The following is a 27,074-nucleotide window of genomic DNA, read 5'->3' as shown; positions in this document are numbered from 1 at the left end:
TAGAGCCTTTCAACTTCAAACATTATAGTATCAAGGATACGTAAAGATTTTTTGGTGTTCTGACTTCTCTTTTCTCAACATTTAGTCTTTCCCTTGATTTGGGAACTATGTTTTTTCAGTTCATCTATAATCACTCAAGTTCTAGAAACTGCTGTACACAGATTAGTGCAAAAAATAGCAGAAGTGAGAGAGAGAGGGGACCACAAAGATGGAGGGAAGGGATGCCATCCAGAGGGATGTAAGAGCTGATGACAGAGGGATCAGAGTTTGCCTGTGCAAACCTCATGAATTTCAACAAGGCCAATTCCTGTACCTGGGCAGTCCCAAGCGCAAATAAAGGCTGGGCGGAAAATGCACTGAGAGCAGCCCTGAGGAGAAGGACCTGGGGTTGTTGGTTGATGAGAACCTCAAGAGTCAGCAGTGTGCACTTGCAGTCCAGAAAGCCAACTGTATCCTGGGCTGCATCAAAAGCAGTGCGGCCAGCAGACCAAGGGAGGGAATTCTACCCCTCTACTCTGTCCTCCTAAGACCCCACCTGTAGCACTGCATTCAGCCCTGGAGTCCCCAGCACAAGAAGGACATGATTATATTAGAACAAGTCCAGAGGAGGGCCACAAAGGTGATCAGAGGGCTGGAGCACCTCTCCTGTGAAGAAAGGCTGAAAGAGTTGAGGTTGTTCAGCCTGGAGAAGAGAAACCTCATTTCAACCTTGTAGTACCTAAAAGGATACAAGAAAGCTGGAGAGGGACTCTTTGTCTGGGAGTGTAGTAATAGGACAAGGAGTAATGGCATTAAACTAAAAGATGGTAGATTTATCCTAGTTATTTGGAAGAAATTCTTTACTCTGAATGTGGTGAGGCACTGGAACAGGCTGCCCAGAGAAACTGTGGATGCCCTATCCGTGGAAGTGTTCAAGGTCAGGTTAGATGGGGCTTTGTGTGACCTGGTTTAGTGAGAAGTGTCCCTGCCCATTGCAGGGGGGTTGGAACCAGGTGGTCTTTGAGGTCCCTTCCAACCCAAACCATTCTGTGATTTCATGATTCTATGAAAGCTGTGTAGTAGAAGATAAAGTTTTGCAAATACATTTTGGTCAAGGGTAGGGTAAAAGATCCATTGTCTGTTCCTTGGTCCAGGCTGTGCAGCATACTGGGGTAAAAGTGCTCTAGACATAATCCTGTACTGTCTTGGGAAAGGGCTAGGATAGTTCCACAGGTATTTCCCCTCTCTTCTTTGGACCTGCAATGGGTTGTCAACTCTAGGAAGGAGTGACATGTGAGGCACAGGGTGCTCCTCTTGGAGCTAGGGCCTCTTTGCTGACTTGAGGCTTATGATGATGAAGAGAAAAGCTTCAAACACATTTAAATGAAAAATAGAATCCCTCTCAGTTATTCAGTGATGATGTTTTTTACTTGAATGACTAGTTTTCCACACATCTCTACAAATCAAGCTGTTTGTCATCCTTCATTGTTCCACTTACCCCCAGAGGGAACACAGCATTTTTGCTCTAGCTGTGCACTGCCCATCACCCAGGAGAGGAGCTTCCTGTCTCCCTGCACATGACAGTGCCAGTGGGTCTGGACACATGTTCCTCACCTCCTCTTTCAGTTGCCCTTTTTTTTGTGAGGCCAAGGGATGCTGAACACCGAGGCAGGCACTAAGATGCTTTTTCCGTGCTTTTATTCACTCTTGGGTCCCTAGGTAAAAGTATGGGAACATTAGGTAGCTACTGAAGATGAACTAAAATAAGGCAAAACTTTGTTTCTCAGGAGGTGATAGTGAGGGGAAATGATAACTCAGACATTTTATCATAGAATCATAGAATCATAGAATATCCTGAGTTGGAAGGGACCCTTAAGGATCATCAAGTCCAACTCTTGACACCGCACAGGTCTACCCAAAAGTTCAGACCATGTGACTAAGTGCACAGTCCAATCTCTTCTTAAATTCAGACAGGCTCGGTGCAGTGACCACTTCCCTGGGGAGCCTGTTCCAGTGTGCAACCACCCTCTCTGTGAAGTGTACATTACATTATATATATATAATATATATATAATATATATATATAATGTACATAAATGTTCATTACACCCTCCTGATGTCAAGCCTAAATTTCCCCTGCCTCAGCTTAACCCTGTTCCCGCGGGTCCTGTCACTGGTGTTAATGGAGAAAAGGTCTCCTGCCTCTCGACACCCCCTTACGAGGAAGTTGTAGACTGTGATGAGGTCTCCCCTCAGCCTCCTCTTCTCCAGGCTGAACAGGCCCGGAGTGCCTGTTCACACTTCAGTTACTACTTCTATAATAGTGCAATGAAGTACTGTCAAAAGACCAGCTGTTCTACTACTAGCAGTGCAATCTACCCAGTTCCAGTATAGGAAAATATGTGTTGTGTTTATGTATTTGTACTACATTAGACATTTTAGACCGTATCTTGCTAAAGGGAATATCTGGCAAAGTAATTCTAGGAGCATTTTTCTCTCCTACTTGCATGCATTTGTATAGCAAGTAAACTAGCGTTTGGAAAGTAGTGTTGTTTTTTTTTTTTTTTTTTTAAGTTTGATTTATATGCAATGTCATAAAAGATTCAGTATTGGTTGAAGGGCCAGTTCTTCAAAAAAGGGTAAATCTTACGTCTCAACAGTGATTCATAAATCATTTGTGTATGCAGATTGATGCAGAAGGCATCTGGCCAAATGCTGCATTTGCTGAAAATCTGAAATTTGGAACAATTAAAACTATTTGCAAATTAGCATGAATTTGTTTAAGACAATATTTTTTAAACAAGCCTAAGTATTTCCTTGCTGCATTTTCATATAAATGTTTTGTAAGTTCTAATCAAAATTTTGTTCAGAATTTCTTTTTAATTTAGTTCTTAGGAATTTGAAAAATACTAAAATATAAATGAGAAGCTTGTGGATAAGTTCCTGCTCTGAAAAATAATGGCGTTATATTTCACCATAAAAACTTCAATTTTCTGAAATAATGATTCTCTGGTTTAGGAGATTTTAATGGTGTTCTCCAGCTAAACTGAAATAGCTTTTGTACAGCTCCAAGTACCTGATGAATACAATAATTGAAATGAGTAAGAAAATAACTGAAATATTGTGGCCATACACACAAATACTAGAATAAAAACCTGCTTTGCCTTTCACTTTAGTTTCAAGATGTAATAATTCTAATCATAGCTTTTCCCAATATTATTAGTAGTGTATAATTTCTCACTTCCCAAGTGATTTTAACAATGGCAGATATTCAGTATCTGTAAGTAAACACTGAAAATCACTTGCTTCATTACACTTCTGGGCCATTAAATATCTTCTTTCATCTCTCTATTTCCTCTCTTCTCATTGCCTCAGCAATGTGACTCAATCGGGCATGTGGTATCTTTCCCAGATCCTTTTCTGAACATAGTGTAGTATGCAGGAATGTAGTTTGTCAAACACATTGTGTTTGAAATCCTTTGTTGGTAGCAGTTTAGAGAAAGGGATTATAAAATGCCTCAAAACTTTCAAAAAGGCTGTTCCCAGGTTTCTTATATCTGTTCATCCATATACAACATTCATACCTCACTTTTATGTATGGGATGGCAGAGTACAGTATCATGCGTATAGTATAGTATAGTATGGTGTGTATTATATCTTCAATAGCATCTCTTGTGCAGGCTACAGTTTGCAAAGAATTTTGCGCTTTGACAAGTTTTTATACTCATCCATGCTAACACAGCTTAGAGAGAAATAATTTGTTTATGATGTTGATTTTCATACGTTGAGTTTTAAGATTCTGATTTTTTTTATAGGGGAGATCAACTAACCTACCCAGTCTTACTGGTGATGTGTTTTTCATTGTTCTGCTAATATAACCTTTCTGAAGTAAAGTCAGGCAGTACAAATAACTTCTGAAGCTGTTAGCTTCTGTCAACCTGAGCCAATCTTACTTTCTGGAACATTTCCTTCTTCAAATTTTGTACACAAATTTTATTAGTAACTGTTTTACATGCTAATCCTTTCATTTATCATAGAATCATAGAACATCCTGAGTCGGAAGGGACCCATAAGGATCATCAAGTCCAACTCCTGGCACTGCACAGGTCTACCCAAAAGTTTAGACCATGTGACTAAGTGCACAGTCCAATTGCTTTTTAAATTCAAACAGGCTTGGTGCAGTGACTGCTTCACTGTGTGCGACCACCCTCTCAGTGAAGAACCTCTTCCTTATGTTTGATTAAAAACTATTCTGTATGCTGAGTTTGTCATAAAAGTTTGTAATAAAATCTCAATACTTGGTTTGAAGTATTTGATTTGATAGTGTGAGATCAGCCTAAATGCAAAGGCTGTGCGTGTAGATACCGGAGGTGGCAGATGTGTTCATGTGACTTCTTTAAGAATGAAAAGGGAACACAGAGATTGTTTCCACCTTTGGAAGCAAAAACCTTGCAACAGCCCTGGGAAAAAAAAAATAAATAAATAATAAAATATTTATAATACATCATCACTGTCAGTTTAGCTTGAACATTTTCCATTTGAGTTGTTTTGCAAAATTGGCCTTTAATAGGTAGAAATAGCCATGGTACAAAGTGGCAGACAAGCTGCTGAGTCTACAGTGATCCTCCATTCACCAGTGTTTTGGGGAATACATGTTGTTTTCATGGTAGTAAGCCGAGTTACGTTGTGAAATCTCGGGCAGTGATACTCTAAGAGAATTCATCTCTCCTTTCCAGGTCAGAAACCCAAGGGGAACACTGGGAAGGCTTTGTAATGCAGATTTAGCTGACCTTCCTTCACACTAGGAATGCTAGATGCTGACCCACAAGGACTGAGTTAAATATTTCTGTGAATATGTGGGATTTGAATTAACATGGTAATGAAAACCTCTAAGAACATCAGGCACATTAAATATCTAAATCACTTGTATAGTTCAGAAAGCTAAAATTGGACTTAAGATGACTAAGAAATTAATGTAGTCAAAGAGAAAAGGAGTAGCAGGTTTGTTGAAGATTGCCTGCACTTACTGTGGATAACAGAGATAATTGAGTTGTATGGCAAAGAGCAAAGAAATCCAACCAAAAATGCTTAGATATAAGTTTTGGTGGATGCATCATCTGAAAAACAGATTTTGTGTGTGACAGAGTATACAGCACATTAACAGGCAAATGAAAATGAACCAGGCATTAACAATCGTTACATTTATTCATAAAACAAATAGCTGTGAGCTTAGTTATTGAACTCTTATAATCACCAGTTGCACAGACAACTTCCTGGAGTATCCTGAAGTATCCTTTTAATCCATTATATTTTCATGAAAAATTAGAATATGGAGATTCAATAGGGAGATCAAAAGTAATGGGTTTCTACATGCAGAAAAACACCCTATATTCTATAGCAATGCTCACTGAGTATACCCCAAGGAAGGTACATGTATATAACACTAGCCTCAGTATACTGCCAAATTTCTCATATCTGTCTTTTCCTTTTGAAATGAGAATTTTTATAAAGATATAAATAAAAACAGCCAATCCTACATGCATTTTCCATTGTCTTTTCATTTTTCAAATACTTATATTTGAATTTGGAAAATAGATTCTGCAATTTTATAAGTGTGGAAAGTTAGGGTCATGGCACTGAGCCTGCCAGATTTCAAGAAGTATTTGGACAACTCTATCAGACATAGGGTCTGTTTTTTGGGTTGGTCCTGTGTAGAGCCAGGAGTTGGACTCAATGATCCTTATTGGGTCCCTTCCAATCCCCAGGATATTCGATGATTCTACGTTTCTAAGTCCAGGTAGACAATATCAGCCACTCTCCCCTCATCTACCAATCAAGTCATTTCATTGTATAAGTTTATCAGGCTGGTTAAGCATGACTTCCCCTTTGTGAATCCATGCTCAAAATATACATTACTGTAATGTGTTAAGCGTGAAATAGAGCTGCAGTTGATCATAGGATTGGTTATTTTGTCATTCATTACACTGTTTTGTTGATTGTATATGTCTTTTCAGCTGCATTTTTTTGCCTTGTAGAACATGGTCCAGATGCAAAATTAAGATTACAATGACAATGAAGGACAGGATGTGTATAATTGGTGATAATCATTTTGCAAGTTTATTTCAGTACTAATATTTTCTATTCTTCTTTCTTTCTTTTACAGAGGGTATGAACTGTATGAACAAAGATCATGGGTGTGCACACATCTGCCGGGAGACACCCAAAGGTGGGGTTGCCTGTGAATGTAGGCCTGGCTTTGAACTTGCCAAAAACCAGAAGGACTGCAAATGTAGGTAGATAAAGATTAAATTTCAAATGCCCACAAATGTCTTATTTTCTTCATTGTTGTTATTTTCCAGAATTCAAGAAATCAACTTTGTTTTGGCCAAAGGTGATTTGTAATTTTAGTAGTGTGTTTTTTCTGTCAAAGGTTTACTTGGGTTTGGATAAGAGGGATCAAATAACAGAACTTTGGCAGTGAGCCTGTTAGCAAAGTGTTATCAACTTTTGTATCTTCCTATGAATGCAGGATGTGATAGATAATTTAATCTAGATTTTCCTTGTAAAGCAAAACAAACAAACAAGTGCATAGAAAATTCTAGCTTTTGGAGGTCCACAATGATGGATACATTGATAAATGTACTAATAGGTTTAATGATAAATCTGTTACAGCCATCAAACTATCAATGTTAAATCCTCTTTTTTAAATGACAGGAATGTTTGCTCTACTGCTGATTCCACTGCATACAGGCCACTTTTACTGATATAACTCAGCAGTATCAAATGTACTATTAGTGATGTATTGTAGAAGCTGAGATACTGAAGATGTTCATCAGCCCACAAAATTGGAAGCTAGAATTGTTCTGTATAGGTTAAAATAATTGACCCTCTATAACATCTTCATCAGAAAGCTTCTGAAGTGCATGGGAGTCTTTCTTATGGCTTCAGTGAGTGTTAGGTCTGACTCCAATAGCTTCCTTTCCTAGCTGGTAGCTTTGTGAGAGAATAAATAAATAAATAAATAGATAGATAGATAAATAAATAAATAAATAAAATAGTGCAATAAAATGATTAATGAATAAAATGAATAAAACACATTTTGTACTTTGAATAGGGCCAGTATTTTTGTGCTACCTTTTCTTCCACTCCAGCTTTTTTCTACCTGAGATCTCCACTGTTTAAACAAGCTTAGATAATACTTGTTCCTAAGTATGAATTCAAAAGAATCACCTTTGAATGTGATCAAGAAGTCCCACAGGATACTGTACAGTCTGATTGCTCCTCAATGCTTGTGAGGCTACACAAGGCCAATGGCAAAAACACAGAGAAAAAAATGCCTCTATGGTCATTTTCTTTCCCAGTGTTTATTAGAAGCAAACATTGCATGCTGTTAATTGCAGTGCAAGATCAGCTACATTGGTTAAGTTGGAGAGGATGTTTATTTATACTGTTTATTATTTGTTTCCACGAATTCGTACATTCCTTAAGAATTATATTATCCTTTTTCATAGTGAGATGATGACAGGAGAAATAGGGCCTCTTCTGGAAAGATATTTCTAAATGCCTCAAAGTTTAATAGATTAAAATACTTGAATTTATTCATTGCCCTGTGGTGTTCAAATGTTAGTTTGATTTATAAAGAACTTTTGCTGACAAGCCTCTATGTAGGAACACAGAGTTTTTCAAGGGCACAGATCTTGCTGCAGAATACACCAACCCGTAAAATCACAGCACATTCTGCAAATATGTTCCAGAGTATTGCTTAAAATAGTCTTACTACTAGCCCTTCCATATGCAAAGATACCTAAAATTGTAGCCAGATAGCCGAAGACAACAGTTGTGAGATTACGGAAGACTATTTATAAAGGTTTAGTACTGAAACAAAATCTTGACATTTAAAAAAAAAAAAAAATGCAACTAAGCATTTCAGTGGAATTAACTTAAATCCTGAACTGAAACTTTGCAATTATTGCATACATGAAGAAGAACTAAAGAAGAGATACTTGCCCCTTGGCAGTCTGGACTAGGTCTATACCCCTGGTATACAGGGATACAGACTGGTAGTGTCTGATATACTGTCTGTCCCTCTCAAGTATTCTGGTTTATAATGGTCCATGAAACTGTGCCTTTCAGTGTTTGTCAGAGCTTTCTTCCATGTTTGTTTGTTTGTTTATGTGAGGAGATGACAGATAACCAATGTGTCAATAGGTGATTTTTTATCAGTTACTTTGCCAATGAATCAGAATACTGAGAGAAATTTTCAGAATTGGCCCAAGTCCACTCTAATGTGGCATGTTTTTCAGTCAAAAAAAAATAAATAAATAAAAGAAATTAGAAAACATAAAAAAATGGAAGAAAGGCTTCCAGCTTTTAATGCATGCATTACATGACTGTCATTACATCCTAATTACATGATCACACATCACCTCGTCATATCATTCCATACTAATAAGGCAATCACTATTGGTGTCTTGCTTCATTCAGTGTATGTCATGGTCAGTGCTCATTAAATAGGCTTTCATTCAATAGTTTCCTCTCCTTCATAACTCATTGTTATGCCTTGCTTGCTGCACAGTGTTCAAAAGCTATTCTGAACATAAGATTTTAAATTTCCTCATGGATTTTCCCATGATACTCATTACAGTAATATCAGAGCGCTCCATAGGCATTGTTAATATACTTTCAGAACATTATTGTGAAGTTAAAAAGTACTGTTTTGCCTATCTTACAAATGGGAGAATAATGTAAAGGTGTTAATGTCAAAGTCATTTAGTTGTGATAGGTGATTAACCAGAAACAGCCATGTTGTGGTTTAAACTGTTTGGCAGCTAAGCACCACACAGCCATTCATTCACCCTCCCCCATCCCTCTTTGGGATGGGGGAGAAAATCAGGAAAATGAAGCCTGAGGGTTGAGATAGAGACAGTTTATTAGGACAGAAAATAAAATAAAATAAAATAAAATAAAATAAAATAAAATAAAATAAAATAAAATAAAATAAAATAAAATAAAATAAAATAAAATAAAATAAAATAAAAATGATAATAGTACTACTAATAATAATGTATACAAAACAAGTGATGCACAATGCAATTGCTCGCCACCCACTGACTGACGCCCAGCCTATCCCTGAGTTGTCCCCCCCGGCCAGCCACCCCTGTGTATGTATATATATATATATATAATATTGTTAAATTGTTAAATATTGTATATATATTGTATATATTGTATATATATATATATATATATATATATATATATGTATATACATATATATGTATATATATATATATATGTATATATATTGTTCGGCATGACATCAGATGGTATGGAATACCCCTTTGGCCAGTTTGGGTCAGCTGTCCTGGGTCTGTCCCCTCCCAGCTCCTGCTGCACCCCCAGCCTGCCCACTGGCAAAACAGAGCTAGAAGCTGAAGTCGTTGGCTTAGTATAAGCACTGCTCTGCAGCAATTAAAACATCAGTGTGTTATCAACATTCTTCTCATCCTAAATCCAAAAGATGACACCCTACTAGCTACTAGGAGGAAAGTTAACTCTATCCTAGCTGAAACCAAGACATCCCAGAACACAGTTCTGCATTTATAGCACTTAGTATGGTCAAAGCCAAGCCCCCAGTGGCTTCCATTGTAGTCTCAAATGCCATGGAGAAATGATTATTATACTAGAAGCCTGTAATAGATGAAATATTTGTGGATTGCCAAGCACTAAGTAGGATTTCCATTACAAAGGCAGAAATTGAGAGTTTTATGGGCTGTTATCACTGCATCAAAAGACCATCCTCTCTTGGCAGTGAGGCAAGGATTCTCCAGCTGTTTCCACAGACCTGACTTTCCCACCTGTGCACTGAAAAGACAGAAATGTTGTCTGCATTTGTCAATAAGGATGGTTATCATGATACAATAAGTCTGTGCACCAAAAGTCTGGTATTTTTTAGCTTTTGAATGCTTAATATTGCAACAGTAGTGTTTTCTTAATCACAGAATCACAGAATTTCTAGGTTGGAAGAGACCTCAAGATCATCAAGTCCAACCTCTACCTAACGCTAACAATCCCCACTAAACCATATCCCTAAACTCTACATCTAAACGTCTTTTAAAGACTTCCAGGGATGGTGACTCCACCACTTCCCTGGGCAGCCTGTTCCAGTGTCTAACAACTAATGTTAATTTTAAACATGTAGTTTCTCAGTTGCTACCCTAGGAAAATACAGAAGTATTGAGGCTGGAAGTGATGTCAGAAGGCCATCTAGAAATGCACCAGGCAGAACCATACATAATTTCTCAGCAAAGCTACATCCTTTAGATCCAAAACAGTAGTAAACTATCATCTTCTGTGCTTAGATGCCATTAGAAGAAGAATATGCTTTGTCAGTGATTTTAATGGGTACTCATTGGCAGCATAAAGATAAGACTTACGCATAGTGAATTTGGTTCCAGATTACAGTGGAAAAACATTGGAAATAACCTCTACTGTCTAAATCTGTATATATTTTAAGGTCTTATGCCTATGCATGATAGCATAGCTTTTTGATAAAGAGAAGATTTTTTTTTCCCCAAATATGGACAAATCAAGGCATTTTTTGTTAGTTACCTGGATCATTTTTGCTGGAACTTGAGGAAGTATGAAGAAACCTAAAGCAGTTACACATTCATGCAAGTCGTAACCTAAAAGAAATAATGCTGGCAGAGTTATAATCAAGTGGAAGCTGAGTCTTTTAATGAAGAATACTAGATAAACCTAACTACAGTTATTTCTACCAACCTCCTCCTATAATAAGTGAAGAGGAGGGCTAGTGCTAAGTAATTCCAAAAATCCTGTCTAGTATGTTTGCAATAAAATGCCCTCCCACCTAGGCCTAGTGGCAGCTTTTCAGCTTCTGCTGACAGTTTCAGCTATTTGCTGTCAGTACAAAGATCTTCGGAATGTTAAAAATGTAAGGCCATACTAGAACAGATAGTGGAAACAGTGTTGCATTCATAGCTTTATCGCATAGATAGAGATGTCCGTGTGTTTATATAAATTATATATTAATTATATATTCAATGTCCAATTTAGTTAAAAAACACTGCAATTTTTAATTTATCTGGAACTGCAATACACTGGTTTGATCTATCTGAGAAAGCCATGTTTTCACATAGTCTATTGCAAAAACAAAATTTGCTGCAAATTTTGTGACATCTGAGCCATGGTATATACCTCATCTACACATATACAAGATGAGGAGATCATTGTCTTAGGAAGTTTTGGGGGTTAGTGGGTACTAAATACTAGATTCAATATTTGTCCATACATTTTCCAAATGTTCCTTATCATGGGCATGACAGATGGAAGAGACGGAAGAGACCAGAAAAAAAATGATACCAAAGTTCAGAGAAGCACTGGAAAGGTGTTCCAGGTGTTTTAACATGGAAGGTAGAAAATACCTTTATTTAGTGGAATATGCACAGCACAATTTCTTTTTTTCTTTAATGTATCATTTGTCGTCCAAACAGTAATCTCTTGTTCTTCATCATCAAAATGTCATTTCAAGACTAGTCTATGGATGTAAGCACTGGCCCAAATGCAAAGCTCAGGATTGCTTAGCATAGCCCAACCAAACAGAGTAAATTCTGCTGTTACGCAGAGGCAGGTGGATAGTTTGGGAGATCATGCCATGCAGCCTGCCTGCAGGCCCTGAAGGGTGGCTGGCCATTTCAGGAGCCCAAGCGTGATAGTCAATGAAAAGAGTAAATCTTGTTTGAATGCAGTCTGAAACACTGGTATTATGGCTTTGGCTCAGGATAGCTCTTAATTCACAGTAGAATGTTGGGAGAACAGACCGGTAACTTGGCCACCAGCATTAGCCATGTCTTATAAATGGCGTGTATCTCTGAAGGGCTTATATGTTGTTTCTGCTCATGTTAATAGCAGATGTGAGCAAAGCCTTCTCTATCTGGTATTAGTTTTCATAGAAACATAGAGTCATAAAATATCCTGGGTTGGAAGGGACCCACAATGATCATGAACTCCAACTCCTGGAACTCCTGGCTCCACACAGGGCCAACCCAAGAGAGCATTGTCCAAATGCTTCTTGAACTCTGGCAGGCACAATGCCATGACCACTGCCCTGGGGAGCCTGTCCCAGTGCCCAACCACCCTCAGGGTGCAGTACCTTTCCCTAACACTCAGCGCAATCCTCCCCTGTCACAGCTCCATGCCATTCTCTTGGGTCCTGTCACTGTCGCCAGAGAGCAAAGCTCAGCACTTGCCCCTCCACTCCCCTCATGAGGAAGATGCAGACCACCATGAGGCCTCCCCTCAGCCTCCTCTTCTCTAAGCCAAATGTACAGAGTATTTCCCCACAAATGGAAAAGCCATTTGGTCTATAAGATATTCAAAAAACTCTATCTGTATCACATATTTTAATTACCATGACATAAATACTAAGAGAACAAGTCCAGCATCTTGATTGCACTTAAGATACATGTGAATGCTGATGCAGTGTCAAAAGCAGTAGTGTCATTCAGGTTTTAAATCTGCAATGTGGGGATCAGTGTATCTGAATTCTAATAGATATATGTATACTCTCTTTTGGTAAAACAAAATAAAACATTACTTAGTATTTTATATCCTTTTAACTTGATTTATAGTGTTTGAAGATAATCTGTGTCCATCAGAAGTTACCATTTTGTCCTTTTTCGTTTGCCTCTTCAATGCCACAAACTTAATGAACACACACATAGTCTGTTGCATAGCTGTAGAGTCCAAATTTGTAAGAAATAATTTTTAAAAGAACACTTTTTTCTCATGAATTTGCTTTAATGCTTTCTGATAAAAATGGAGTCAATCTGGATGTCCCTTTGCTCTTAAGTATTTTTCATGATTTACAAATATTTGTAAGAGACAGTAAAAGGAACTGACCTAAATCGTACGTTAACTTAGTGGGTAGAGCAGGAACCAGTATTCCTCTAACTTCAGTATACAAGGAAAGTATAAAACAAGTGTGTGATTCTGCAGGATGTACTATAAACAGCATCAGACAAATGTAAGGAAAAGTCCATTATGTTATGTGGATCAGAGCAACTGTGTTAAGATACTTTCATCTCTTCCAGTGGAGGTTTTTAGACTTGAGTGGAGGTTTTTAGTTTTTTGACTGCACTGCAGTCAAGTTGTCTGAAGTGTACACATTGTTGCTGATTGCACTTTAAAATAGTTAATAAAAATACTGTTGGTTATATATGTATTTAAGTATCTGGCATAAACAGCACCTTTAAGTTAATTTGTGATGGCACTGCAGTCCAACAGGAGTGGAAACATTGAATGAATCTCTGAGTAGTCCAAGAGGCATGCAGGGTTGAGAAGGAGGGGAAGATAGGTAAATGAAAATTACCTTGCCTTGAATTAGCTCTGCCAGTGTGCACCCTTTACCATGAATACTGCAAGCAGTTGCCTTCTGCACCACTCACAGCCCCTGGCTGATCACATCCCAGACACAGCCAGCCAGAAGAGCAGCTCACATTTGCAGTCAGCCTGCAGCCACCTGATTTCAAACATCCTCTGCCTGTAACTGTACCTTTCAGTTAGGCTGTAAAACAGTATTACATCTACTCCCAGATTAACAAAAAAGTGTTACTGTTCTGCGCATCATGTGACATAGAGAGGGAGCCACAAGAAAAAGACACACCAAAAATAATTGCAAATCAAAGAGTGGAGAAAAAGAAGTGAACGAGGACAGGCATAATGTTGAGCAGGAAAACTGCATTGAAAAAGTGGGAGTTTTAAGACGGAAGAATTGACTAAAAATGTTAAGTTTTTGTTTTGCATCAAAAATAAAAGCGTAATTGTTACTGTGTATTGAAAAAAAAAAATGTTGCTTCAATTTGATGCAAAGTAGAATGGTTTGCTTTAGGTATTTTTTCAGAAAAGCAAATCAATGGTTAGTTATACAACAGAAGAAAGAGAAGAAATGCCCGAGGGTGGTTGCTGCTTGGAGGGCTTTTTTAATGTAATTCTCTGGAAGCATAGGATTGTTATGATTTGAATTAATTCCCTCCTCTATCTGGTGGGACTGGACCCACAATTCCCATTTTGCAGCCTAGTGCACTGTCAGGCTCCAGTAAAAAAACAAAAAACAAAAAACAAAAAAAAAAAAAAAAAAAAAATCAAGCTGCTGTCCATCTTTCTCACCGCCATTCTTTTCAGTTGGCTAAAATACTAGCATTCGTGGAAGGAGAGGCAGGAATCCAGGCAGGCCATCTTCTTAGGGATTATTTTGACTACACCAAGAGATTATTCTCTCACTATCTCTCAACATCACAAGGATTTTGTTCAGGTTGTACAATGTCAAGGACCAAGAATGCTTGCACCCAGAAAAGCCTCTGGTCTACACTCACTTAGGAGAGGGACAATTTCTGTTGTGACCTTAACCAGACTTCAAGGACTGTTCACATAAACTAGAGGTTCCTATGTTGTTGAGAGATCTAATGGGAATTCTATTGGATATGGTGAGGTGGTCTCCCTCAATTTCTTTTGCTAGAAGTGTTCCATTTTATGCAAAATACTTCAGTGGTTACTGAGAGTGCATGACTATTCGGCACATGGGACACTCATAGCAGATGTGAGATATTTCAATTACCGATACTATTACTAGAAATTCCAGTCTACTTCATTTTAAGAAGCTAGTGTTAAAGCAGAGTTACTGAGGTCACTGGGAAATTTTGAGTTCAGCTCTGTTGGATTAAGTAGAAGCACAGTTTAGATTTAGATCCCCAATTTTAAAATCCTGTTAACTATTATCTTAGTTTTATGGTATATTGCAATTTGCTACCGTGGCTCTTATATAAACTCTCTTATCTAGGAGAAAATTTCTGCTGAAGACCAATGTGAGGAATTTCATTCTGATTAATAGCAGTCAGTATTTAAATTACTCTAACATAACAGAATATCTAAGTCCTCTGAAATTTCTAAGTATATATAATCATAAATTGAATTTCCCCTGTATCTGGTAATAGAAATATATCCATAAAGAGTCCAGTCCAAAATACCTGTATATAAAGACAATAAAGTGAATTCAGAGCTGGCTTGTTCAGCATCAAGCGATGTGACTGCAAAAGATTAAACAGAACAGGGGAAAATTAGAGCCATTGTATACCAGGTTGATATTTAAAAAATAGTTTGTCAGAAATTAAATCCATCAAGTGGCAAAAAATCAATCTATTAATTCTTGTAAACTTCAAAACTGTACCTGTCAGGAAAAATGTTTGCTTTAATGTATATTCAGTATTTTTTTTGAATAGATAACATTTTAACTGCTAAAAGCAATTTTGCACTGTATGCTTGTAAGTAAAAGCGACCTTTCCAATGCTTTCTCCCTAGTAGAGACCAGTACACTGTGGGGCCATATTAACATTATATTTTTTGTCTCAGGGAAGAAAAAAAAAAAAAAAACTGCTTTATTTAAAATGTTCTTCTACTCTAGGAGGACCAGTACTTGAAACAGTAGATTTCAATTCTTATGTGGTTCTGTTCTTGCTGTTTGGTCTCTGCTTCCTCTACTTAGAAAGTAAAGAAGAACGAAAAGAGAAAGTCTGTCTATAGACTCTGTATTAGGAGACTGCTCATTTCTTTCTGCCACATACATCACAGATGTGTACATAAAAGCATATAGCTGCTAGGAAGAGATGAAATTGGCTGACCACTCATGCTAAAATTACTAATAAAAATAGACTGGTGGAAAAGCAGCACATGCTTCTTTTTTCTTTCTTCCTTTTCTTCACTTCATGGATTGAATAAGTAAGGCATGAGGCAGGAGCGTGACTAAGACAATGTGGCTCAGAAAGAATAAAGAATGCAAATAACTACAAATAAGAATGTTATGTTGTCTTATGTCTTGGTTTGTTACTGCTCTTCTGTATTCTGAAAGGCCCTTAAGACTAATTGGTTTCATTGTCATTTTATTTATATATACGTATATACACATTCATTTGGGGCTTAATTAGTAACCTGTAACTATGGGAATGGAGGCTGCCAACACACCTGTGATGACACTGATACTGGTCCTGTGTGTGGTTGTCATCAGAAGTATGCCCTACATTCAGATGGCCGAACCTGCATTGGTAAGTACTTCTCTGCAGCACATTTTATTTCATATTCCTCATAGAATACATATGTGCACATAGGTGTGTGTGTGTGTGTGTGTGTGTGCGTGCACATGTGTGTGTTTGTATCTCCCAGGAGTTTAGCATCATTGCTGAGAGAAGTGTGTAACAGCAGTTCCTGGCCATAACAGCAAAGATCATGCTATGTATAAAGAGAAGCATTTGTGTGTGTTTTGTCAAAATATTTGCTAATGAAGTATCCCTTTGTTACTCTTCTTTAACTTTTATTTCTTTTCATTACTCTAATATTTTTTTAATGAAAAGGTGTAGAACTTTCATAATTATGTATGAAAGTTTCATTACATAATTAGTATGAAAGTTCATCTCTTCTGTTCACTTTCATGAGTCAGACTTCCTTGTGTAAGTAAGGTGAGGAAAATGGTCACGTTTTTCTAAGCTGTTACTGTGGAAAATGAAACATCGTGATGTGCTTTCTTCCCTGATGTATTTTTTATGATTCTAAAAATTACAGCACTTGTAGCAAATATGCTTTCATTAGATTATCAGTAGGAAAGCCATTCAAGAGACAAAGCATCTTGGGAGATGTTATGCAAACATTTATGATTATAAAATATATTATTTGCTTAACACTGTTTCTTTCTACTCCCTGCATTTTTTAAATAAAAAGGGATATTTTTGCACAATGTAAGTTAGAATTCAAAGATTCTTACAGGCTAGAGCCTAAAATCCATAATGGCTTTCATTAGTATTGTGGTCTTTTTGACTTTTTTGTTTGTTTAATTTTAAGTTCTTATGAATTCCTAGTAATTTCCTGAGTTTTTTTTTTTTAAAAAAAAAAAAAAAAAAAAAAAAGGACATGTTTGTCATCTTTTCTCTCCTTTGTCATTACTGCAAGACAAAGCACTTGATCTAAAATCCATGGAAATCAGTCAATTATCTTTAGTGATCTCTTGATCAGATCCATGGCATAAAACTCAGAGGCTGCACAGAACTTCATTTGCTTTTGAAGGATTTGATTGCACAAATTGTGTGGCAGGATAAGAGTTGTATGGGCAGAGGCAGAGCTGAACAAGGTTCAGCACTGGTCTTTGCCTTGCTATATTGTAGACAAGCTGCGTCTCAGCTTACAGGATCTCTCAGCTTTTTGATTAACACAGTGGACTCAGTCTTACAGTCCCTCTGTTTAAATAACCCTCCCTGAAGCCTGTGGCATTTCCAGATGCAGAGAATTTGCAAGAGTGAGGGCCTTGAGAGCAGGTTATATTGAATGGATTATTGATTTTCTGTTTCTTAGCATTCACTAATATCCTCAGATCAATGTTTTATATTATCCAGCATGTAAAAAATGATTTAAAAAGCTGTATGCACTGCACCTGTTTTTTACTTTTCTTTTTTTTTTTCCATTTTTGTAATGTAATACATATAACTTCATGTTACATTCCTTGGTCTTGTGATGTAAGTCACATATTACTGCCTGTGCTGATTTTCTTCCCACTAAGTAGTTCTTTCTCTTAGAATACTTCTTTTTTATTAATATTATTTTTTTACATTTTTATACCTGCTTCCTGGTGATGGTTCCTGATTGCCTGTCTTGTCTGATAACTGACGTTCATTAATTATTTACAGAGAAAAAAAAAAAAAAAATCAAACAAAAGCCTCTATTGCAGCCTGATCCCATCTAGAACTTGTTAAAAACAAAACAAAACAACTCTTGTTACTACTCAACTATGTAGTGTTGCCACAAAAAAAAAAAAAACACCTGCCAGCCTCCTCCTCCTCCTCACTTCAGTGATTCCAATGTTTGCTGTCTTCAGTGGTGTATAGATTCCAGGCATCACTGCAAGAATGCAAACTTCTGCAATCCCATAAAAATACTTTTTGACCCTTTGTATAACATATTTTGTCTTTGCTTAACTAATCCTTTTATTTTATTTTTATGTTTGCTGCATGTGAAAGTCCCCATTTTCATTTTGGTTTTTGTTTTGCTAATAAAGCAATTCCTTTTCTGTATAGATCATTTTATTTACCAAGCTGTTGCTTCTCCATTTGCTCTCCTGTATGAGAAATCTTTATTTTTATTTCACTTACTGATCACCTCTTCCCACACTTTTGACTGTTTCTGTGTATTTCTAATGAAGCATAACCAAAGTCCTCATTATGCTGTCTGAAACTCTTACCTATAGGACATCAGAGACTACCTTGTACAATGACCTTTTCTGACATCATCTTGCTTACTGCATGCTTATAAGTTTACTAAACCCTGTTCTTGCAACATCCTTTCTAGCATTGAATGTTTAGCTAGTAGTGTTTCATAGACAAGCAGGCAACCAGCACTGCCCAAATTGATCTTTTTTGTGTTTGTTCGGTTTGTTGTTTGTTTATTTTTGTTGTTGTTTTTGTTCAATTTGCATGCTGTTGTTTGGTTTCTCTTCATGATGTGTCAATGTGTACAAGACTATGGTGCATCCGTGCCCATCCATCACCGGACTCTTGCTTTCTCCATTTGTCTTGGTCTTCTGCCTGCCAATTTCAGATCATGATGCCACCACTAGCCTGAATCACTTTACAGTTTGTCTTTTTGCTTAGCTAGCATCCTTGAATTTTAATTTCCATCATTAACACTTCTCTGGGGCACTCATGTTAGCTGCCTTGTTCTCCAGTAGTAATCAACCTTCATGTATCTGATTACTTTGTAGTTGACCATTCTTCCTCCTCCCCCTCTTTCATCCTCCTTTCCCAAAACTCCCTTTATTTTTTTCCTGGGGTCTTTAAGGGAATTAACTCTCTAACGGGGATTTAGTGCTTTCATGCCTTGCTTCTTGGCTTTGGCTGTGCCATGCCAAGAAACTGTCTTAGGCAGTGGAAAATTGGGCTTGTGATTAACCAACTGCTCCATGTTTGTCCCTTACTTGTGTTTTAGAGAAGGATGAGGCTGCAATTGAGAGTTCTGAGTACAATGCCACGTCAGTAGCTGATGTGGACAAGCGGGTGAAACGGCGGCTACTTATGGGTAACACTTTTCTTCCACTTCCTTTGTTGTGCTCTCACTTTTGTCTGTATGTGCGTGGGGGGCGGGGGGAGAGTTTCTCTTTTGGTCTCATTTGGTCCTTTTGGTTTTGATTTGGCTTGTGTTTTTTGTTTTTGTTTTTTAGCTGACTTTATCTGTGCTGAAAGGTCACTGATTTTGTTAAGTTCTCATCTGTTGTACAACTTCATTTCTCATTTTTAAACTTTATTTTCCTAATGCTGAAGCATTAATGTTCAGTTTCTTCTGCATAAAAAGAAGCTTTTGCCATTAACCTTACTTACCTTATGAAAGCTACTTCTTACATGTGAATCGTGTGTGTTTGTGTGTATGTGTTGCTCTAAGATTCCTAAAGAATCTCATGTTGCAGACTTGCCTTTTGACTTAAAATTAGATGATGATATAAAACAATGTTCTATTACATATGTGGTGTTAAACGAACAACTGAATTTGCCTACTTTTGATAAAAATTTAAATATTATTACTGGAAATTGATTTTATTTCCTTTGTGTACTATGTTAGTAATCGCTGAAAGATTTTTTCCCTAGTGACTAGTGAGCTTCCTTATGTTCTTCTTTCAAGACTAAAGCATGGCTTGTTTTTCTGTATTGGTGGAGCCTGAGAGTAGAAGAGATGAGGATGTGCATTGGACAATGAAGATAATTCTTTAGTTTCTCTAGTTAACCCATTGCTTACCTTTGTGCTAGTATTTGTGCTTTATGTTACTTTTGTGGCCATTAGTGAGAACGACCTTTTGATAACTTGACAGGGTAGTGGCTGAATCTCTACCAGATTCTTTTCATGTGACAAAGGACACAGGGTTGCATAGACTGCTGAATGATGCCAGCAGTTTGGAGGCTTCCAAGTGGTTTATTACTCTGTATTTTCCATTCTGATGCCCTATACACCACATACAATATTTCTATTAGTTTTAATCATAGCAAGCATTGATGAGATATACCCAGTGAATCATTTACAAGATAGGAGTTCTTCACTCACATAAGAGATTATGGCATGATGAGATTCTGCTCTTTTCCCTTCTGGTTGTTTTTTCCTTTCCTAAAAACAGTAAGCCCATAACACACTCTGCCCTGCTAGCCCTTGGCAGGCTCAGCTCTGGCTGTAAACATCTTCACCTATCTAGAAGAACCACCTTTGGAAAACCAGAAGTCTCAGTTTGAGTTAATTGTTGGGCTAATAGTTGCAGTAGGTGACAACACTTGCACAATTTTCATACCACGTCATATCTTGTCACCCATGCTAAACCATCCACTTAATCATAGAACAGCAGACAGACCCTATGTTAGAAATCACAGGGTGTTGTTAAGTCTGAAATTGTATTAGATGATAATATTGAAGTAAAATATTTTCCCTCTTGTGAACACCTGTGCATATGTTCCTTTATTTTTAGAATATCTGTGCTTGTTAATTTGCAATTCGTTCACAGATCTAGCAAGTGACCCATAAAAATTTGTTGTTTAATGGTGCCCTGTTTAAACTGATTTAAGCTGACAAAAGCTATGAGGCAGCTCATCTTGCTTTCTAAAGGTGGTAGTAACACTTCTAGTTGTAATTCCAGTGAGAGCCATCATCGCACAGGAAGTCAGTAAAAAATCATAGAAAGGACCCATATACCATTGGAAAATGCAGTACTCAAGGTCTATCTACAAAGTGAGATTACCCAGCCCATGTAAAATGTGGTTTAGAGGGACTGAGCAGCATAGTGTACTGCTTCGCTACTTTGCCCTCTGATAGAAGCAATTATCCAACCTGAGAGTAAGTTCACAATGCTTACAAGAGTTCAGGCACAGAATTAAAAAGATATTATGGAAAACAAGCTTCTTAGTTACACTAGGCCTGCAAGTTCCAAGACAAAAATAGACTCTGTAAGTAGGTTTAGGGAGATAGTTAAAAAAATCAGTTTGCAAAGCACATTGTATAACTCTTCAGTACCTCCTGTATCAGCAGGTATTGGCCAAGAGCTGACAGTTTCTGGACAGCCCCTGTTTGAACAAGTGATTCCTTAGAAGAACATTAACTAGGGTTGTACAGAAATTTAATTAGAAACTGAGACTTGAGTGGGTAGCTTACTATTTAGGGACTTATCTGATTGTTTATTTGTACTCTACGTTATGATAGTCATAAAATCCATAACTGATTTTTTAATAGAGTTTTATTACATTTAAAAAGTGTAGTGCATTTCCATAAAATTCCAGATTTCTTCATGTGCTTTCTAAACAGTTGTTCTAGAAAGCACTAGAAAGTTCCTCAGAAAACCTTACCAGCTCTTGCAAATGGACTGCTGCAGGCAGTCTTGGAAAAGTAGGAAACGTTGATGACTATGCAATTTTAGTAATTGGATGAAAGATGCATTCTATCACAAGCCCTGAGACGATCACTACTAGTCCTCTGTCATTTGCTGTATTATTAAAATAACTGTGATCTTCATAACACTTAATATCAGTACAGGCTAAGAACAGTCTTGAGTTAGATTACTTTGGGAGAAGGCGACTGCTGTCAGATATGAGTGCCAGTGCCACTAATTTCCTACAGGAAGAGTGGCTGCTTCAGTATCTCATACTGACTCTTAGAAGGGTCTGTGTCCTAGTCATGGTGTGGTTTGTGACCTGCAGCTAAATCTTAAATAGAGAAAACTAGATATATACACCCCATTCCTTCCTGCCTGATTTTTTTTTTTTTTGAAGTCTTGTGAGGCAGACAAGAAACTGGTCTTCTTAGATGATCTGCAAGAGACTTTCCTTTAAAGCCATCCAGTGATTCTTAGAAATTTTCATCCAATTTCTTTCATAACATTGAGAAATACTGCAGGCTTCCATCTTTTCTTTTACCTCCCCTGTTGTTAGCAAACCACTTGGGTTTAGAGTAAAGAGTTCTCTCATTAAAAAGATGTCACTGAATTTTCTCCTGTCAGTGAAATGTTTTGCCATATTGATCTTCATACACCTTATTTACATTTCCTTCACTTCCACTTCAGTTGCCATTTTAGAGGGAAACCTTTAATTGTATTCCATCCAGATGGACTTCTGCTGTCTGCCAGAATTATGGATACTGAGCCACTGTTTGGTCTTAAGTCTCAGGAAATCCTCATATCCTAATTAAAGGTAATACTTTGCTCTTTGGGGAGTCTACATCAACTCTTAGAAGCAAGAAATTTTATGTTTGTTTGTTTGTTTGTTTTAATTATATTTAAAAATACAGTCACTTGCTGCATTGTCGTCACAGACCTTACTAGACATATGAATCCTCAAGTTGCTTTAGCAACACCGTCATGGTATGACCCAACTCCTATCCCATAGGGTATTTCTAATATCTTATTATCTTATCTTCCTATATGGTCAGAACTTTTGAAGAGGTTGGCCTGACCCATTTCTCACCATGTTTCATTTCCCTCCCTGTATTCTCTGCTACTCAAGCAGATCAGGTTGATTTGGGCTTGAACCCATGTAACTTCAGAACCACTGCAAAGGCTCTCTGCATTTCTCTCCCTCACCTTCTGTATACCTTTTCCGTTCTTCCCAGAGGTCACTGTTGTAAGATCCCACTTTGGCAACAGAATTTTCTTCCTCTGGTTCTGGAAGGTATAAGGCTGATTTCTTATCTCAAGAAGACAGTTATACAAAGTTCCTTTTATTATATCAAAGAACAAGGAGCACTGATTGCATTGATCCTGCCTTGAACTTAAAGAAGTGCAGTAATTTCCCTTCCATGTTAAAGGCCAGAATAATGGTACAAATGGTAGTAATACCATCACTACAAACATCTTCGTAACACCCAAACTGGGCACTGAAATTCACTCTTTCACAAGATGTGCTCATCTCATTGTAAGTCAGGGCTTCTAAAGGTTTTGCCATTGGGCACTGGCTTCTTGGATCATCAGTAAGGCTATTGGCAGCCTGCTTCAGATACAGGAATGTAATTCTTTTTCTTTCCCTTGAAGATGATTCTGTGATTCTAAGCTGGCTCCCGAAGCCCTTACAAACCATTTTACTGTCAACTGAAGTGCTTGTATAAGCAGTGAAGTATATTGGAAATGTTCTGGACTTTGTTTTTGCTGAAGCTTACCTCTGCCTAGATTGCTTCTTCAGTGTAGGAAGCACTTTAAGTGATTTGTTAATACACACCAACAAGGACCAGCTTTTCCAGGCTGTAGCTTACATGTACCTGTATTACATTCCATCCCTGATTTCCTAAGAGTGACTTACAGGCAGGTCTTTGGTCAAGTTGCCCAAGTCCCCATCCAACCTGGCCTTGAACGCTTCCAGGGATGGGGCATCCACAGCTTCTCTGGGCAACCTTTATCTATTACTTCCAAGTATGTCAGTCAGGGAGATATAAATGTATTGCTGATCCTTCTTAGGTTAGGTTTACCCATTTGAACCCTAAAGTGGTACCTTACTTTTTATCTTCAGTTTATTTTTTCCTAAACCACAGTTATCTAAGAATAAAGCTATCTTATTTACTCTGGCCACCAAGCATGATTTGACTTTGTTTTGTTTAGGAGCAGGAACCTGAGGAGCACTCTTCCCTCACCTGATTGCCTCCATGGCAGAACAGTACCTAGTTATACTTATTTCCACCCCCGATTATCACTGTAGGTATCAGATGTATACACACTGTAGGTGTCAGGCCATGTTGTTAATAAGCAGGGGTAGAACCATCACATGCAAGCTGAACATCCTCCGATCAAGGTACCTCATTGATTTTGTGCCTAACGTTAACAGAAAGGCCATCTAAAGCACCATCTCTGCTTCTGCAGTTTTCCTTCAGAGGCTTCTAGGTACTATGCAGCTCTTAGCAGAGCGGTCTTCTGCATTCCTCATTTCTGATGAAACAAGATTTCCCTTCAGGAAGCTTACATGTACATAAGTCAGGGACTCAAGAAGGCAGACGCCCACAGGGCAGACACCTGGTGTGTAAATGTCATATTGATAATCACGTGAGGAGAAATGAAGGTCACTTACTTGAGACATGTTGCCATATGCACATTCATATGGAAAGCCACCCTTCTCCCCTTCTTTCTCTTAGTCCAATTGGAAATTCTTGGGATTCCAGAGCTGACAAGAACTGGTGCTATGGCACTATGTTGGTGTTAAGGCTAAAAAATCTCATGTCTTAACTTGCAAGGATATATGCCTTGTATGACCGTGCACATGAATAACACATAAAAACTTTCTACTTTCTCTAGTACGCTGTCTTCTTTTTACTTCTGCCCCTCCCTATGGCACATTGTGATTCTGAGCGTTATCGTTGTATATGCTGCAGAGTATAAGCTTGGTAGAACATTAAGTAGTGTTGTGGTTTAACCCATCCGGCAGCTAAGCACCACACAGCCATTCGCTCACCCTCCCCCATCCCTCTCTGGGATGGGGGAGAAGATCAGGAAAATGAAGCCTGCGGGTTGAGATAGACAGTTTATTAGGACAGAAAATAAAATAAAATAAAATAAAATAAAATAAAATAAAATAAAATAAAATAAAATAAAATAAAATAAAAATGATAATAGTACTACTAATAATAATGTATACAAAACAAGTGATGCACAATGCAATTGCTCGCCACCCACTGACTGAAACCCAGCCTATCCCTGAGTCGTCCCCCCCGGCCAGCCGCCCCTGTGTATATATATATATATATATGTATATTGTTCGGCATGATGTCAGATGGTATGGAATACCCCTTTGGCCAGTTTGGGTCAGCTGTCCTGGGTCTGTCCCCTCCCAGCTCCTGCTGCACCCCCAACCTGCCCACTGGCAGGACAGAACGAGAAGCTGAAAAGTCATTGGCTTAGCATAAGCACTGCTCTGCAACAATTAAAACATCAGTGTGTTATCAACATTCTTCTCATCCTAAATCCAAAAGATAACACCCTACTAGCTACCAGGAGGAAAGTTAACTCTATCCTAGCTGAAACCAGGACAGGAGGCATTATGGCTTAAGCTTTGTAGGAATCATAGAATAACTGTTCTTGCAGACTTTCTAGTCTGTTATGCTTACCTTATCCAACTGTTGCCTCCAGTCTGGTGTTTTGTTTGTTAGGAATTCAGGACTTAATCTCTCTGAATCACTATTTTCTTTCCAGAAGAGATGTACAGTTCTTCCTTGGCTACAGGGAAATAGAATCAACAAAATTAACTAGGATTACCACAGCCTCATAATTAAAGTGATTTTCTCCTGCCAGGTGTAAAATAACATCATACCAGTATGGAAACAATCACTGGTCACCCTTTCAGTCATCCAAAGATCTCTACCAGTTCACTGTGAATAACTTCTACAAAGCCAAATCTCTGTCTTGAATTACTTTGTAACACACAATGTAATTCATATAGAAATCCCCCATTTTCTGGATTTCAAAACTCTCTAGTAGAGCCAAATTTAGTTCCTTTGCAGCTCAGGAAGGAATATTGTAGAACTGTAGAACTTACTGAAGCTGTGCATTCTTCACCTAAAATATTATTCCATATGATAGAAGTTTTCTGGCAAAAGCCTTTCCTTTTTCTTGAAAGAAAATTTTGTGGGAAGACTATTGCTTTTGCCTGGAGTGGTCTTCAGAAATAGGGAAACAAACTGGACACAGTATTCTGTTTTGAACACTTGTTTGGGCTGTGAAAAAAATGATACTGAAGCCCTTTTCATGGTGATCTACCACCCATGTTCAAGAGACACATTGGGATGTAAATTCAGACTACCTCATTATTACCTTATGAAGGTGTTCTACTATTTGGGTCCATTTTGATAACCAATATAGCCTGATAAGGGCTTGGGATTCTTCAGCTGCAGTAAACATTAACTGATAGAAACTGGAACCAGGGTTTCTAACATGCCATGTAATAACCTAGATACCATGCCATTAGAATAAAGTGTTATGGGCTCTGTTTTTTCATTAGAAATTTTCCAAAAGGCTTAGGTTGTTTTGTTCCAGTGTGAAATAAAAAATGGATTCTGTAGTATTGATTTTTGATTCTCTTTCAAAATGGAATGATAGTTTCCAGATGTCTCAAAGAGCAGGGAGATGGACAAGTTACTGCTTATTTTCAAATGTTCTGCCAAGGCAATTAACTTCTATCATAGTTACAGTCTACCAAGTATCACTTAATGCCAGAAACACCTTTTCAGCATTTACTTCAGTTCTTAGCTCTGTTGTCCTGCCTCCTAGGTGTCTTTCAAATAACTTAAAATGCGTCTTTATTTCTCTGAATGGTATTTATCTGATTTTAAAACGCTCACTGTCAGAAAGCCAAATGTGCTGCTCTGTATGCATCACAACCTTTTTGTTCTTTAATTGACAAAGCATTTAAAATGTGTTCTTAACAAGTATATTGCCAGGGGAATCTCTAAGTCAGTTACTAACAGTGAAACCAAGACCCCACTTTAGCTCTTTCTATCAGTTCTACTTTGCTATATGAAATCACAGAAAACAGGGGAAGGAATCCCTGAGGTTATTCATGCATTCTCTCTCTCCTAAGGGCAGATCTTTTCATCTTGAGTTATCGACACTTTTATTAATTGAGTTTGTGAATGGTGTGCTGTTTCCTATAAAAATCCCTTTTCTTCATTTCTTTGCTGATGATAAAGTCTCTGACCTTATCTAGAATTCCTACCAATACCTTCCATTGTTTCGCTTTTCCATTTTAAATGAAAGGATTTGTCCAAGGTCAAGAGATAGTGCTCCCTAGTGATGTTTGGGGTATTTCGGTATTTCTTAAATGCATCTTCCCTATTTAGAAGGAAAAATAAAATTAAAAAGAAAAAGGAAAAAAAAAAAAAAAAGAAGAAGAAGAAAAAAAACTAATGGTGCTATTTATAAGTGACCAGAATGGACTCATCCAGTGTTTATAAAACACCTGATCCAATCTATCAAGTGACATTCCCTGAATGTGTACTGTTCCCCTGAAGATGAGCCTGAAACTCTGAAATGAGAACTGCAGGATTAG

The 27,074-nt window shown here is 37.7% G+C and overlaps 1 protein-coding gene across 10 annotated transcripts in view; it reads left to right on the top strand.

Moving 5' to 3' along the window:
* SCUBE1 (signal peptide, CUB domain and EGF like domain containing 1) overlaps positions 1-27,074 on the top strand; it is a 281,424-nt gene that overhangs the window by 166,312 nt on the left and 88,038 nt on the right. For 8 of the 10 annotated variants that reach the window (XM_082751775.1, XM_082751767.1, XM_082751773.1 and 5 more), the window contains 3 exons: positions 6,143-6,268; positions 15,978-16,094; positions 19,018-19,107. In XM_082751775.1, coding sequence (XP_082607901.1) covers positions 6,143-6,268; positions 15,978-16,094; positions 19,018-19,107 — 333 coding nt within the window. The remainder of the gene's footprint in view (positions 1-6,142; positions 6,269-15,977; positions 16,095-19,017; positions 19,108-27,074) is intronic. The other 2 variants (XM_082751770.1, XM_082751769.1) reach the window with 1 other exon arrangement.

The sequence above is a fragment of the Aythya marila genome (genome assembly GCF_965140915.1).
Source record: "Aythya marila genome assembly, chromosome: 1".
NCBI classification, from domain to species: Eukaryota; Metazoa; Chordata; class Aves; order Anseriformes; family Anatidae; genus Aythya; species Aythya marila.
This window is presented reverse-complemented; position numbering and strand designations above follow the sequence as displayed.